At 41.8% G+C, this 17048-nt stretch overlaps 1 protein-coding gene across 1 annotated transcript; it reads left to right on the top strand.

Annotated features, from left to right (window-relative positions):
- The first annotated feature begins 2514 nt into the window (after positions 1-2514).
- On the top strand, positions 2515-4643 carry LOC119289200 (UPF0481 protein At3g47200-like). The gene is made up of 2 exons (XM_037568582.1): positions 2515-2580; positions 2989-4643. Exon 2 carries the CDS (start codon positions 3393-3395, stop codon positions 4461-4463), a length of 1071 nt encoding a protein of 356 aa, XP_037424479.1. The 5' UTR covers positions 2515-2580; positions 2989-3392; the 3' UTR covers positions 4464-4643.
- Positions 4644-17048: the final 12405 nt, after the last annotated feature.

Below are 17048 nucleotides of genomic sequence, written 5' to 3'. Positions count from 1 at the left end.
GATCTCATACTGTGTACAGGTGTGCATCTTGGAATGTCAAACAATGTTGACCAAGAAAGTTTTCATTTTCTTTGCATAAAAAATATTGGGTGCTAAAAATAAGTTTTTTAAGAACCTACCAAAATTTGTAGCAAAATTGGAGCACAACAATTTTCAAAAATATTAGACCACATTGCCTGTGTAAATAAACAAATGGTTGCCACTCAAAAGGTTTGTCAAATTGGCAGGTTTCTTCCGATTTAGAAGTAACTAGGTTAAATTTGAACTAGAGTTGCATCATAGTTTGCTCACGATTTTTTTTTAAATCATTTTCAACTACACAAGTAATTATTTCATTATAGATCCAATATATTTTTTGTAATATTCCACCCCTAGTTACAAACGGTCATGCCTGGCATTTGGAATGCATTTTTAAATTGTAATAACAAGTTAAAAATGAAAAACCTTCGCATTATGTCATTATATGTGACCTATTTACAAGAAAAAAATAATAAACACGAAATACGACAATTGTTTTAAAAAATGTTCTCAGAAAAGAGTTATCATATATGAAGATTCATGACTTTTAAATCAAATGACCATTGTTATGGCCACATTAATGGTATAGTTTGTTTAAATGAACTTATATTGTGTACAAGTGTGCATCTTGGAATATCAGACAATGTCGACGGAGGGAGTTTGCAATTTTTTGCCCAAAAAGATTCATTTTTCGAGTGCCAAAAAAGGTTTTTTGTGTAAAGAATTTACAGAAACTTTGTTGTAAAATTGGAGCACATGATTTTTCAGAAATATTAGACCATATTTTATGTACAAATAACCCAATGGTTGCCACTCAAAAGGTTTTCACCCACCTCTCGCCAAATTGACAGATTGCTGCCGACTTAGTAGGAACCCGGTCAAATTTAAACTAAAGATGCCTCATAGTTTCCTCATGCCTCATAGGTACACAAGTAGCTTTTTCATCCGAGATTCAACAAAAGTTTTACAAGATTCCATCCCTAAATACGAACGGTCGTGCCCGCCATTTTGAAAGCATTTTGAAATCGGCATAAGAAATTCAAAAAAATAAAAAGATTCGTATTGTGTCATTATATGTGACCTATTTGCTAGAAAAATATAAACTTTAAATGCAACAATTATTTTAAAAAAGGGTTCTCAGAAATAAGCTATCATGTATAAAGATTTATGGCTTTCAAGCCGAATGACCAATGTTATGGCCACATTCATGCCATAGTTTGTTCAGATTATCTCATATTGTGGACAAATGTGCATCTTAGAATGACAAATAAATGTTAACGAATGAAGTTTTTTTTTCTTTGTGCACAAAAATTATTTTTCATTTTCAGAGTGCCAACAATGTGTTTTTTCGAAGAACCTACAAAAATTTGTTGCAAAATTGTACCACATCAATTTTCGGAAATATTAGACCACACTTTATGTACAAATAACCAAATGGTTGCCACTCAAAAGGTCCCCATCCACCTGTATTCAAATTGACAGATTTCAGCTGATTCAGCAAGAACCGGGTCAAATTCGAACTAGAGTTGCCTCATAGTTTGATTATGATTTTCTTTCAAAAGTATTTTTTTATGTACACAAGTAGCTACGTCGTCAGATATCGAACAAAAGTTATGCAAGATTCCACCCCTACATAGAACGGTCATGCCCGCCATTTTCAACGCAATTTGAAGCAAACATGATTTCAGTTAGTTTTCATATTTGAAAACATAGTATACCAACAGAATCCTTTTAACATTTTGATCTAAGAACATATAAAGTTTGTCAAAATCCATGCAGGTATGAAGTACTTGTGATTTTTACAAAGTATAATGACCTATTTGCAAAAGTACACAAGGTCACTTTTTTAACCTATTCAAAAACAGACACAAAGTGGATATTCATAATCTGTGGAATTTTTACCCCAAATTGATATATACTTCACATATGTTTCAGTTTAGGTAAGTCATGTTTGAATTAATGAAATTTTAAAAAATTGAAACAAATAATGATTTAAAATTAAAAAATAATAGAAAAGCATATTTGAATGGCCGTCGTCAGGACTATCGGCGTAGATATGACCAATAAAAGATACTTTTGTAAATTTTACACATCCTTTTTATATTACTAGTAATAATGTACATGCAATGCACGTTTATATTAGGTAGGATATTAGTTGCATGTTATATTAGGTAAGATATATCTGTTGCACGTTGGTATTTGGTAAGATATCAATTACTTTTTCACGGGAATGGTAAGATATTAATTACATGGCAGATTTCAAGGGATAGCGTTGAGTCAAAACATGTTTATAACCAATGGAAGTGGTGGGTAATTAGAGCGTTAAACGTGTTTGGTACTGAACATTGGAGCGATTTGAACCGCTAGATAACATGATTTGACGGTCAAGATGGTTTGGATCTGCCCATTTAAGTCTTTTTATATTGATATAGATTAATTTTTAGTACCAGGCTCTCACCCTCGACGAATGCGACCTTATTCACTCTCATGCCATGTGCTTTGCAGAAGAATTATTTGACATTGATGAACCGATACCTCTTCTTCCATGAGCCAAAGTGCAGGGTATGTAATAATTCATTCCGAGATTACTACCTTCGAAGTAATCAAAATGTAATCTTGAATGCATATTTTGCTGTAGTTAAGCTGATTGTATGCATGATACTAGTATATGATACTACTTCTGTAATGCATAGTATCATAAGTTAGTATCTTAGGTTGTCTTATTAATTGTCATGCATGGCGCAAAGTAGTATAACATTTAATATAATACAGTATCATGATATGACCACATCATCTCTCTTCTCATTTAATTGTATGCCACATCATTCAAAAAGTCTAATTGACATGCATGATACCGGTTATGATATGGTACTGCTTATGATACGACCAGCCTTAGTGACTTGGTGTCACATTTGCAACCATTAATGACCTCTACTGGCTATCTGCATGCACGGATCATCAAATGATCAGTTGATGAAGAGGAGAACCACCGACAGAAGGAGGAGAGCGTCGGGGAACTCCTGAAGACTGTGGAGAATGTGAGCATAGCGATTCCTGAACGGTTCGCAGATCCGCCAAGCATCTGCAAGGTCCCCGAGGAGCTCACCGAGGGCAGCAATGGCGCCTACATCCCCAAGGTTGTCTGCATCGGCCCGCTCTTCGACAGCAAGCGCAAAACGGACAGGATGGCCCGGCTGGAGCACTACAAGTGGTGCTGCATCCGCAAGTTCATCGTAGGGGGCCTGCACCCACCTGCTGCTGCCGGGACATCGGAGTCAGAGGCCTGGTCGCCGGCGGTACACGAGCCGCTGCTTCGCGAATGCATGGACACGATGACGCGGCTCCTGCCGTGAATTCGTGCCTCCTACAACAGAATGTCGTCCTCCAAGGACACGAGCGACGAGGAGCTGGCGACGAATGTGCTTCTCGACGGCTGCTTCATCCTCCAACGCCTGCTCAAGTACACCCGAATGGCCAAAAGATCTTCCGGGGAAGGAAACGACGAGGACGATGACTGGGCCCAGCTAATCGGCCGGAAATGGGTCTGGGGAACCGTGAAGCGCGACCTACTTGTGCTTGGAAACCAGGTTCCCTTCTTCGTCATTCAGAAGCTGTTCAAGCACCTGGGGAGAAAGAGCAAGAGCAACAGCTATGATGGTGAGCGTGACGGTGACAACGACATCCTCCTCTACGGTGGCCTCCAGCTATTTAGCTCGTTCCATCCTCGCCCGATGCATGCCTCGCCCATCGCCAGGCACGACGTGCACCACCTCCTCCACCTGTTCTACCTCTCCATCGACCTCGCCCGCTCCTCGCCTTGGCACCGTGACTCCACCCGCGGCCAGGGCCCCCCGCAGAGAAAGTCCGCACTGCCGCCAGACCTAACATGGTGGGCGCCGAGCGCCGAGGATCTGGACGCGGCTGGCGTTCGGATCCGTGCACGCGATGATGGCACCGCCACCAGCTTCCTCGACGTGAAGTTCCACCGAGGCGTCCTGGAGATCCCGCCGCTGAAGCTATTCGACTACAGCGAGGCCTTGTTCCGGAACCTGATCGCATTTGAGCAGACCTACCCGTTCACGCCGGGCCGCATCACCACGTACGCCATCCTCATGGACTGCCTCCTCAAGACGGACGAGGACGTGCGCCTCCTCCACCAGAGCGGGGTGCTCGTGAACCGCATGAACGACGAGAGGAAATACGCCGCCACGGGGTTCTTCAGCCGCCTCTGCGCTGAGGCACGCACCTCGGCCAACCGCAACCACCTGGCCGACGTGATGGAGGAGGTCGTGAGGTACCACAGAGGGAGATGGCCCAGGTGGCGTGCCGCTCTGGTGACCAACCCTTGGGTGACCACCTCCCTCGTCGCCTCCGCGGTCTTGCTAGGCTTGACCGTGCTGCAGACCTACTACACTGCCATTGCCTACTACAAGCCAACCAAGTAATTATTATTGGACGCGACTAACAAACAGTCGACTGTACGCTAAGCATTAGATCCACACGATCGTAAACCCGGTCTTTTGTTTCATTACTGAACGATTGCCCCCTGCCAGCATGCGATGCCATTTCCAGCGCAAGTTTGCATGCATTCGCTCACCAGTACTAGTTATGAACAAGACAAAATTGCTGACGTCAGCCAAGATTCCTATGAAATTCATATTTTAAAATGTTTTGTAGCTCAAACCGTTGATCCGATTGAAAAATTGTTTTCACATAAAAAAATTGTCACGACGAGATCTTCGAAACTAGATCCCATGTTGGTATGTTCCGATGTTTTTTTTGTCAAAAGTTACCATGCATATGCATAAGCTACATAAGTTATCAACCTATTCACACCGGACTTATCAGGCATCAAATTAAACTAGAAGTTTTTGGCAATGTTTCAATGACTTCTATAGGTCGAATGTTATCACTTGATTCTGTAAAGAGTTACCCGAGTTACCCATATTGTTCATATGTTTTTTTACTGGCAACATTACATCGGTTGTTTGAACTACTCATGGACAATTATCAATTCGAATACTAGATATTACCACAACCACCCACGTAACTACATCACTACTGTAGTGTTTTTGCTGCTACCTAGCAAGCTGGGTAACCTGCGTCATGCCATGGCGATAATTTAGCATAATCAATCTGCTAACTATGTAAAATTCTTCCTAAACCTAGAGATATGGTCGCCCATGTTGTCCCTTCGGGGACATCCGATAAACCTAGAGATATGGTCACATATGCATGTCACCACAAAATCACAGGGGTAGAGTTAAGCATGCTGACATACTATAAGTTATTAGGCCGAAGCAGTGTGAGTTATGAGGCCGAAGCAGTATGAATTATCAGGTAGAACCAATTTAACTTACCATGCTGGAAAAAAAGAATGAGTTGAACAAGCTAAGAGAGTGTGAGTTAAACATTCGGGCACTATATAAGTTATCAAGTTGCATAAAGCTCTCTCATGTTGAATGTAAAAATAAATTGTTGAAAGCAGATCAAATTAAACTGTACACACGGTATAATTTATCAGGCTAAAAACAATATGAATTATCAGGTAGTATGCCATGCTGAAAAACATAGATTCAATTAACCAAGCTAACAAAAAAATGGTTGTTATCATGCTGAAATACTTGAAGTTATCAGGCTCTAGCTGCCTATGTCATCAAGATGAAGTAAAACATGAGTGTTGAAAGCAGTCCGAGTTAAACATTGTAACACATCACACGTTATCACGCTGACATTTTATATTTATCAGGCTCAAGTTAAATAAGTTATTTGGTTGAGGTAAAATTATAAGTGTTGAAAGCGTTAGAGTTATACATGCTGACACAATGTAATTTATCAAGCTAAATCAATATGAATTATCATGGGGAAACAAAATTGGAGTTGCCACACTAAAAAACAAAATGAGTTAAATAGGGAAATAAAAGTGATTGTTATCATGACATCCTAGGAATAATCAAGTGGAAGTAAAAACATGAGTGTTGAAAAGTAGTTCGTTAATCATTCGTACACATCACAACTTATCAGGCTGACATATTATAACTATCAGCCTCAAGTTACATAAGTTAGCAGGTTGAAAGTAAAAAAATTAAGTATTGAAAGTGGAACAAGTTAAATTGCTACACACAATATAATATATCAGGCCAAAAACGTATGGATTATCAGGTAAAAATTGTTTAGGGTACCATTCTGAAAAAAAATGAATTAACCAATCTAACAAAATTGGTTGTTATTATGCCCACATACTTGAACTTATCAGGGTGATACAGAGTATATTATAAGTTATCGGGCTCAAGCTGCATAAGTCATCAAGATGAAGTAAAAATATGATTGCTGAAAAAAGCAGTCCGGGTTAACCATTCTGACACATCACGGCCTATCATGCTGACATATTATAATTTATCAGCATCAAGTTGCATAAGTTATCAGGTTGAACATAAAGTTAAAGTGTTCAAAGCAGATCAAGTTAAACTACTACACATGGTATAATTATCAGGCCAAAAACGTATGAATTATCAGGTAGAAACAATTGAATTACCATGCTGAAAAATAAAATGAGTTAAAACATGCTATCAAAGTGAGTGTTATTATGCTGACACAGTAGAAAGCTACCAGACTAACATCGAATAAGTTATCGGGCTCAAGCTGAGTTGAAACAAATTCGAGTTAAAAATATGAATTGTCAAGATAAACAGTTTAGATGCCATGCTGAAAAAAGAGTCAAGCAGGCTAACACATTACAAACAAAATCATACAGATTTTGCTAAGCAAAGTGATGCGAATTTCAATACATGTTGAGTGTTATCACGCTGGCACACTAGAAGCCACCAGGCTAAACATAGTATAAGTTAATAGGCTAAAACATTACCACAAAATCAGGAAACAAAGAACAACACAGCTGGTCCAGAAAGAAACCTCGTATAATCATTTTCCTCAACCTTACTCCATACCCCTAATTTCCAATAACACAAAACAAAAGTATCATACGACAACAGGGAATAGAAATATAAATGTTGTTTGTTAATCATAATCAGTGGAGGTCGTAAATCCTACACTTTTAATGGATCATGGACACTTGTACATGGTCCATCTTGCACACAAAATAAAACACTACCAAACAGTGGAATGCCTCTTCTTCCTAAACAAACTAAACAGAACAATGATCACAACCAAGTTATTGCGTCGTGTCGTCAATTTCTGATTTGTACAGTTTGTCGAGTAACTCAAGGCGGTTGTCAAAGGAACAACCCCCTATTATTTTTGTTGAAGCAATTTGAGCTTTTGGCACAGCCACATCCATGTGAGGTGAAAAAATCAGCAAAGGAAAAGTGATTGCCAAGTAGTCATGCTCACTTCATCATTTCAGGAAGCATTTGTGGTACAAAAATGCCCTTACAGAAAGGATCAAGTCTCATTCATGACAAAAACCTGAGAGAGAGGTCGAGGATGGAGACGTGGGTGTTGAGCATGCTGCTGATGCCCTCCTTCAGAGAATAGCTTCTCCTCCGCCCACCACCACTACGCCTGGAAATGGAGCACCACCCACACATGCAACAGTAGCATGAATTATCAGGTAGAAACAATTAAATTACCATGTTGAAAAAAGGCTAACAGAATGTGAGTTATTGTGCAGACACACTATAAGTTATCACTAACATACTATAAGTTATTAGGCCCAAGTAACATAAGTTATCGGGTTGAAGTAAAATAAAAGTGTTGAAAGCGGTTCGAGTTGAACCTGCTGAAACGGTATAATTTACCAGGCTGTATGGATTATCAAGTAGAAGCAATTTAAGTTACCATACTAAAAATAGAATGAGTTAAACATGCTAAGAAAGTGAATGTTATCATGCTGACATGCTAAAAAATATTATCAGGATCAAGTAGCATAAGTTATCAGGTTGAAAGTGGTTCGAATCAAACATGCTGACATGTTATAACTTATCAGGCTAAATCAGTATGGATTATGAGGTAGAAACAATGTTTAAGTCACCATATTAAACACAAAATGAGTTAAATAGGTTAACAAAGCGGATATTCTCATACTGACGCACTAAAAGTTATCAGGCTGACATAGCATAGTTATCTGACTCAAGTTGTACAAGCTATCAAGTTGAAGTAAAATATGAGTGCTGAAGCAGTCAAGTTAAACATGCTGACACACCATAAGTTATCAGGCCGAAGCAATATAACTTATCAAGAAAAACAGTTTGAGCTACCATGTCGTAAATAAATGAGTTAAACAGGCTAACATAACATGAGTTATACACTCACCACCGCTGGTGCCTTGCGCTTCTTTTGTGATTCATCCATGTTTGCAACAGCCATCAATTTCCTTTGTTTGGCCATTGGGATATGGAAAATGCACGGTACATGATTGTGATCTAGTCGAAATTGATGTATGTGCCAAGGAAAGAGAAATAGAGTGACTCATCATATTATATGAGCGTTACCAAAAAATGTTTGTACAACTACAAAGAAATAGTTAAACAAATCAGATTGTGAAGCAAGCTTGCTTCATCTTCATGTCTTTAAGAACCTAGTGCGTTGGGCATGCACTGAGCCACACAAAAAAAATCTACACCTAAGAAACATTATTTTTGCAAACACACATGATCTTCAACACTGCTAAAAAATATCTCATAGCACACAAGATGCCCCGTTGACCGTGGTCACTGCTAAACCATGTTGATAAACACACCGGTGCCATGGTGGAAACTATAAACCACAAGATGGTAACTATTTTTGTGTGTCGCTACACTAGCAAATACCAAGCACTGGATACACCATACACACTAATCCCACAAAAAAAGCACTTTCTTCGAAGGACCGGGTTTCTCTTCTTCCTCAACAAACTAAGGAAAATAGGAAGACACAGTGGATGACAAGCAAGCTGTTGCTACATATGGTGGACATCACTATAACTGATTAATATTTTCTCTTTGTGTATGTGGCTGATTAGCTGAAAGGCATGTATGAAACATCCTCTGTTTTCTGATGTAACAGACTGAGGTTTCAACAGTCACAACCACACAACGTGAAGCAACAAAGGAAGTGATAATTGGGTAGTCATGAACACTGGTCATTTCAACAAGCATGTTTAGTGCACATATGTTCTTGCAAAAAAAGATGGATTGAGACTCACTAGTGACCAACATCAGTGAGAGGTCGAGGAAGGGGTCATAGAGAGCAGCTATTCGATGTCATTTCTGCCCATCATCCCTGCGCCTGACAATGGAGAGCCGCACACGCACACACTGCTCCCTGTTGATACTCGTGCTTCACCGCAACACCTCCCCCATGCCAAAGAATTGAGACGAACACCACAAACGCACCTGAGAGGGGAGCAGCAGGTCGGGGAGGAAGCGGGCGACGACAGAGGCGTTGTGGATGTACCTGTACGAGTCGGGCTCCCTTGAAGGGCACACCGGAGGTTCGAGGAGAAGGTGCCTCCGCCGTGGGCATTGAGGGCTGCGGGAATGATAAATCCCGATGACTACATGCACCACCTGCCCGTGCGGAAAAACATCGCCCCTGTCGATGTCCCATGGGTTCGCTCACGCCGTTGAAGAACGGGAGGCACTACAGCTTCCTGATGGCTGCTCCATCATCACCACCACCCGACCATGGTGAGGTCAACCTCCTCCATTTCCTTCATGGTGTGGATGGAAGATCTTGGGGAGCAGGAGAAGGTGGATTCGCCGCGGGAAGGAAGTGGATCTAGCACGGGGGAAGGGGACACTGGTGGGGAGAAGGGAGAGATACGGTGGGGAAAGGGATAGATGCGGTGGAGAAGGTGGCCGCAGGATGCGGATCCGACGGTGCATGAGGCGTTCGGACCTATTGCAGATTTCCAGTCGGCAGGAATTTAGCTTTGTCGATTATTATTAGGGCCAGTTCTTTGGTGGCTTTTTCGGCTTTATATAGTATAAATTTTGCTGCTTAAAAGCCTACTAACCAAATCTTAATTAGTAGGATTCTAAAAAAAACTTAGGCTTCTAAAATAAGCTAGGCAGCGGGTAATTTATTCCAGCTTATATTCTACTCCCTCCATCTCAAAATACAAACGAGAATGCTAAATTCCTGCCGACTAGCAGTTTGCATCAGATCCGAACGATCTGGATCTCGTTCATTCCGAATTGAACGGCAGTTAACAACAGCTTCGAAGCGAGAAAAAGAAAGGGGTGTGGACAAGAATCGAACCCCCGACGTCCTATCGGCACGCCACCACACTAACCATCTCACCCAGACATCGTAGTTGTTAAAACTGTGAAATCTCTTAATTTAATGCGTAGTAGATCTTTTTTTGAGATTACAAATCTGAAGAAGTTGCTAATGTGATGGCGCATTTAGTGGAAAGACTTCCCTGAAACGTTGATGTTCGTGATTTTCTCTCTGGATTGGATCCATCATGATTTTTTCTGTGCGCTAGATCTATTGGTAGACCCTATTTACAGGGATTTTTTTAGTCAAGAAAAATGATTCTCGATATAGGATTCGAACCCACAGCAAGCAGCTTACGTGAAACACTTACTAGCCAGCTCAATTAGACTCTTTTGACCATTCCACGATGTTTTCTTTTTCTCTTTTCTTTGAGGAATCTCCATCACTCTCTCGCCCCCTATTTCTTTCTTATTCGTATTTATCTTTACGTAAACATGCGATGACGAGGATTCATAGGAAATAATCTTAGATCGAGAAAAAATGTTCAATCAATGATTTGATTTCTGAAAACGATACTTTAGTGTGCACTTGATTTGAGAGGGATTGAGTAGATTAGGAATCTCCAACGTCTGTCCTGCCGCATCTAACTTTTGAAGAATGGACAAGATGCACCATCCCACAACATGGTTATTATGTAGTTACCGGGCTAGATGTACTATAGTTACCAACATGGTTACTATGTAGTTATCGGCTTAGATGTACTATAGTTATCAACATGGTTATTACGTAGTTACCATGCTAGATAGACTATAGTTATCAACATGGGCTACATGCGGTATAATACACCCCCGGTAGCTTATGTGTAAATAGCATTATAATTTACACATCCCAGACCTGATAACTCATGCACAAACACTGTTTGCTTTTACGCGAGGGAAAAAAGTTGTTTGAAACCATCCCCTCGTAGCTTATGTGTAAGAAGCATGATAATTTACACACCACAAACCTGATAGATTATGTACAAACACCGTGATAATTTTGACCCAAGAGAAAAAAGTTGTTGAGAACATTTCTGATAACTTACGCGTAAATAAAATGCTAATGTATGCATCGTAGAGTTGATTATTCACATACAAATGTCGTGTTTACTTTTTTAACCGGGTGAAAAAGTTGTGGAAAACATACCCCGATAACTTCTACCTAAATAGCATGGTAATATACACACCTCGGCGTGATAACTCACGCAAAAACACCGTGGTAAGTTTGATCAAGAGAAAAAGTAGTTGTCGATACCAATACCCCCTATAATTTCCATGGAAATAGCATGTTAATATACTCATTGCGGACATGGTAATTTACGCACAAACATCACGAAGAACTTTTACCAAGAGAGTTTTTTGTTTGAAACCATACCCTTGGTAAATTTTGTGGAAATAACATGGTAATATGTGCACCATAGACATGATAACTAAAGTACAAACAACGTGCTAACTTTTTAACCCGGTGGAAAAGGTTGTTAAAAATATGCACCAGTAACTTCTATGTAAACATGATAATATACGAACCGCAGACCCGACTTACAGACAAACACCACGGTAACTTTGACCCCATGGGGAGGAGAAGTTGTTTGAAACATATGATCGATAACTTATGTGTAAATAGCGTGGTAATGTACAGATGACAAGTGTGGTAACTCATGCACAAACACCGCAATAACTTTGTCCTGAGAAAAATAATTAAGAACGTATCACGATAAATCAAGTGTAAAAATCATGATAATATACGAACATGAGAGCTCATAACTTTCTTGGCCTAGGCCTGATAACTTGCAAACAAAAAAGTTGTCAGAACATATTAACATGGGATTTGGTTTAGGTCTTGTCGCAACGGATTTTTTTATTTGAAAACGATTTTTTGAGGAGACCGACAATTTTTTTATGTACAATCCAGGATGCATCAGTTTTTTTTCCTTCTAATGCATGCCTCCATGTGCATGTGAAGGGAAAATTACAAGAACTATTTTTTATGTCTTGATAATTTATGTGTAAACAACATGATAAGTTATACACAACCGACATGATAACTTGTGTAGCACACGCGTGGTAACTTTGTACTAGAAAAAATGTCGTTGGAACATATCAACATGAGATCTAGTTTTGAAGGTCTCGCCGCGACGATTTTTTTATGTGAAAGCAGTTTTTAATCTGAGCGACGGTTTGAGCTACAAAACATTTTAAAGTTTAAATTACGAAAGAATCTTTGCCGATGTCATCTGTTTTGTTGTTATATGCATGCATGTTTAAAAATGGAGTGACTACACCTCGCGGCTCACTTCTGGGCATGCAAAGTCACAATCGCTCTCCTCACATGCAGCTGATTTACTAATCACCGATCGTGTGGATCTGTTGCTTAACGTCCAGTCGACTGGACGTTAGCACAGTCCAAATACAAAATATAAGAACGTTTTTGACTGGGGCAGTACAAGTTAGTGAAAGAATCGACCCTTAAGGCCGCATGCATGCGTGACAGATTATTGTTTTCTCAGGTTACTGTGTAGTATTTTTCTGTTTGTGTCAGTCGAACTTAAGCAGCTACTATATGTACAGTATTTCTGTTCTCCTTCCATCAAACTGCTGATGGTTAAATAAATGGAGCACCTATGCGAAGAAAAGGACCAACGCAGATAAACCATATAGAACAACATGAAGACACTATGAGGAACAGCTGGATCCTGCCGGGCGAGGGATAGAGTCGTACACTACAAGAAACACATTTTGCCTTGTATTTGTCACAACGCCGAGAGTTTTACATCCACCACACTGCTTAGAGCAAGCTAAACAAACCCCGCGTCACAAATTTGTTCTTTTTAGCGCGTGCAATCGATAGAGGGGCTCTAGCGGACGCGCAATAACCGCGTGCATGGCATATAGAAGCGGTATATCGAAGCAGCGCAGTAAGGGACGTTCTTTCCAGATAGAGAGAACGACGAGCTCACAATGGCCCTCTGGATTCCTGAGCACCCTAGACGGACACGAGGCATGCCAGGCTCCATTCCGTGAAAGGTTGGGTTTCCGGACGCAGACGGTTACAAATCCCAGGAGAGGAGGAAAAAATTGCAGCAGACCCAAATGCAGGCGCTGCAAGCAAGGGTACAAGCGGTAGAGGAACGAGAAGCAAATCGCAGCAAACGTACTGCCGAAGCTTCCCCCGAAGCTATCCCGCCATCTCAGCGAAGAAGCAGCGTGGCTTCCACCGAGCTGCTTCAGCCGGAGCATGCCTTGACGGCTCCTGCTAGCTATCCCGTGGATGCTATCACGGAGTCTCAAAATTGCCACCTTATGACGCAATGGATGAATTTGAAGGTCAAGGCGGCTGTTGGCTCTGTTTATCCTACTGAACCCGGCGCAACTTTTCACTACCGGCCGATTCTAGAAGGATATGCTAGGGTGATGGTGGATGAAATAACGGAGGGATTTGAGGACCTCCAGCTTGACCACCCTACCGGTGAAGGGGAGACTAGGCTGGGGTCTGCTCTGAAGACTCCATGCGTATGGCGGAAGGAGCTCATCAACCTTCCGAACTGGACGCCTCCACCTCCTCCTCCTCCTCCGGCAAGTCAGGACACTCCGCCTCCTCCATCGCCTCCTCCTCCGGCGAGTCAGGGATCCCTGCCTCCTCCACCGCCTCCTCCTTCAGCGAGTGACGATCAGGGCACTCGACCGGCTCCTTCTCCAGCACGTGGCGGCACTCCGCCTCCTTCTCCTCCTGCGCCGACGCGCCCGAGCAGCCAGCCTCCTCCTTCTCCGCCTCGTCAGCAAGGGCGGAAGAGACCTGCCGCCACTCCGGCTGCTCCGGCGCGTTGTAGTCCTTCTCCTCCGCCTCGTAAGCAAGTAAAGAATACAACCGCTCCGTCTGCTCTGCCGGCGTCTAGTAGTACAGCCAGAGGCGGGAGGAAATACAGATTCGGTCCTTCTCTGAAGACTCCAGGGAAGTTACCATATTAGAGGACCCCGGAGAAGAACGCCGAGATCGCACGAGAAGAAGTGAGGAACTACTTTGAAGGGGTGAAAGCAAAGAAACATCCACCTCCGGAGGAGAATGTAGATCCGGTGAAAGCGAAGCGCACTCTGGCTTCCCTGACAAAACCACCCAAGTCTCCGCCGAAAGAAAACTATGAGTGCATTATTGGAAAGGAATTTGTCGAAGCGGAGCGGTCAGGAAGTACTGTCAGTGATCAAAGGCTGAAAGAAGGACGAGCTGGGAAACAAATTGCCCAGCTCGGCGAACAAGCGAAGCAATCGTACCCCCCGCTCAAGGTGCCAAGCGACAACCTCGCTAATGATCTGAGGATGGTGCTCGGTTATAGCAATGTTGGAGATTACCCGCCCGACGATGTACATTATGATTTCATGGAGGTGCAGATACAAAGATACGAGTACGGGAAGCCTCTCGTCAAAGATGAAAGATCTCTATCAACGATGATGCGAAGATTGCATGATTGGTACTTGAAAATCTGCAGAGACTCTGGGGGGAGGAGTACTTTGTATGTGAAAGTTAAAAAGGAGCATGACCTCGTTGGAATTGAATTGTTGCCTGTTCCATTTGAGGAGTTCTTTCAGTTTTTCAATCAATTGGCCCTCAATAAAACAACGGTCACCTGCTACTGTCTGTAAGTAGTACTACTTCTATCATTAAGTCTCTCTATATAGCTCAGCTCTTTCATTGCATGTATTTATAATCATCCTCACTATATTATGCAGATTGAAGATCGTCGAATTGAAGAAAAGACAAGTCGGTGATATTGTGTTCATTAACACATATTTCATAGATGCAACTCAGGTTAAATTTCATGCCGCAGCTACCGAGGCCAACTTGCTACGATCGTTGGTAATAAATGAAAACAAAGATATAATACTCTTTCCTTACAACTTCAAGTGAGTGTTACTGTCTTGTGCGTATTCGGTTTCCCTTATATATTAGTCAAGGTTATAGTAATGTAATTGATGAGTTATGCATGCGTGTGCAGTTACCACTATATTCTCCTAGAGATTAAGTTTGAGCAGGGACTAGTTACTGTCTTAGACTCAAGACGAAAAGATCCCCAAGACTATGCGGACATGACTCAAATGCTCGAGAAGTAAGTTAAATCGATCATTATCCACCATATCAGCAACTTTGTTCATTTCCTGATATATCAAGTAATTGTTTTCTTTGTCTGGCAGGGTTTGGAAAAAATTCTCCAAAAAAGCTCCAGGACTCCCGAAGAAGCTGCAATTTAGACACCCGAAAGTAAGTACTATAGTAGCATGTTCTGCGCATCTCCTATTGATTTGGCATTCTTGCTTATCAGTTTGATTGACCTCTATTTCTTGTAAAGTGGTTGTGGTAGGAACAAGGGAATGATTTCTGTGGATACTACGTTTGCGAGTCCATCCGCCACACGACCTGTGAGCGGGGCTACACTGACGAACAATATGAAGTACGTAAATAACAACATTCACAATTTTATTTTATTACCATCATTTGTGTTGAGTTTCATTCATTCATATATATATATGTATTGACCCCCTTCTTCAACTTAGATGTTTCGGAAGCGGGATGAACTCCTAGCACCAGCTCGCATGCGAGCACTTCAAGAGGAATTGACAGCATTCTTTCTTGACCACGTGATCGCTGAAGACGGAGAATACTATGTGGACCATGAGTCCGTATGATTATATTTGTAAGAGATAATTATTGTATATATGTAGCCGGTAGTGTTGGATAGATATACGAGAACTTATTGTTCGACCAATCTCTCGGAGAAGGAGAGGTGGTCGATATCACTTCTCTCTGTATGCATATATGTTCATGACGATCTTCTGTTTCCTTCGTTTGCTTACTAGCTAGCTAGCATGTCTAGTCCTCTCTATACGTATGTATAGTACGTAGCGTCGACCAAGCACGGACATAAGAGAGGACACTTCTCTCTATTAATAATAGCTAGCTAACTGTAACACCCTCGATGCGACTATAGCTCCCACGTGTCGAGGCACGACTTAGAGACATAATCGCATCGAAGGCATATGTCGCAAGTTAGGCAATCTTCACAACATCCCATGTAATATGATAATAAAAGAGAAGATAACATAGCTGGCTTACACTCGCCACATCAATCAAGTACATAAATAACATTACATCATCCAAACACTCATGGCCCGACTACGGCGCCAAAATAAAAGAGAACCCAACATGCGACCCGGTCCCGTTCACCCCCAACTGGGCACCACTACTGATCATCGGGAAAGGAAACATAGTAACATTGAGAGTCTTCGTCGAACTCCCACTTGAGCTCATATGTGTCTCCTGGAGCGGAATCATCAGGCCCTGCATCTGGTGTAATTGTAATCTGTGAGCCACAGGGACTCAGCAATCTCGCACCCTCGCGATCAAGACTATTTAAGCTTATAGGTAAGGCAAGATAAATATATGGAGCTGCAGCAAGCGACTAGCAAGTATGGTGGATAACTTATTCGCAAAAGAGAGCGAGAAGAGGAGGCAAAGCGCGAGCAAGAAACTAGAGAACAACCTGCGCAAACATTACTCCAACGCCGTGTCCACTTCCCGAACTCCACCGAGAAGAGGCCATCACGGTAACACACTCAGTTGATTCATTTTAATTAAGTTGAGGTTCAAGTTATCTACAACCGGACATTAACAAATTCCCATTTGCCCATAACCGCGGGCACGGCTTTCGAAAGTTCAATCCCTGCAGGGGAGTCCCAACTTAGCCCATGACAAGCTCTCACGGTCAACGAAGGACTAGACCTCCTCCCAAGACGTTCCGATCAGACTCGGTATCTCGGTAATTCAAGACACTTCGATAGGTT

Source organism: Triticum dicoccoides, chromosome 4A, assembly GCF_002162155.2.
Source record: "Triticum dicoccoides isolate Atlit2015 ecotype Zavitan chromosome 4A, WEW_v2.0, whole genome shotgun sequence".
NCBI lineage: Eukaryota > Viridiplantae > Streptophyta > Magnoliopsida > Poales > Poaceae > Triticum > Triticum dicoccoides.
Note: the sequence above shows the minus strand (reverse complement) of the source record. Positions and strands in the feature narration are given on the sequence as shown.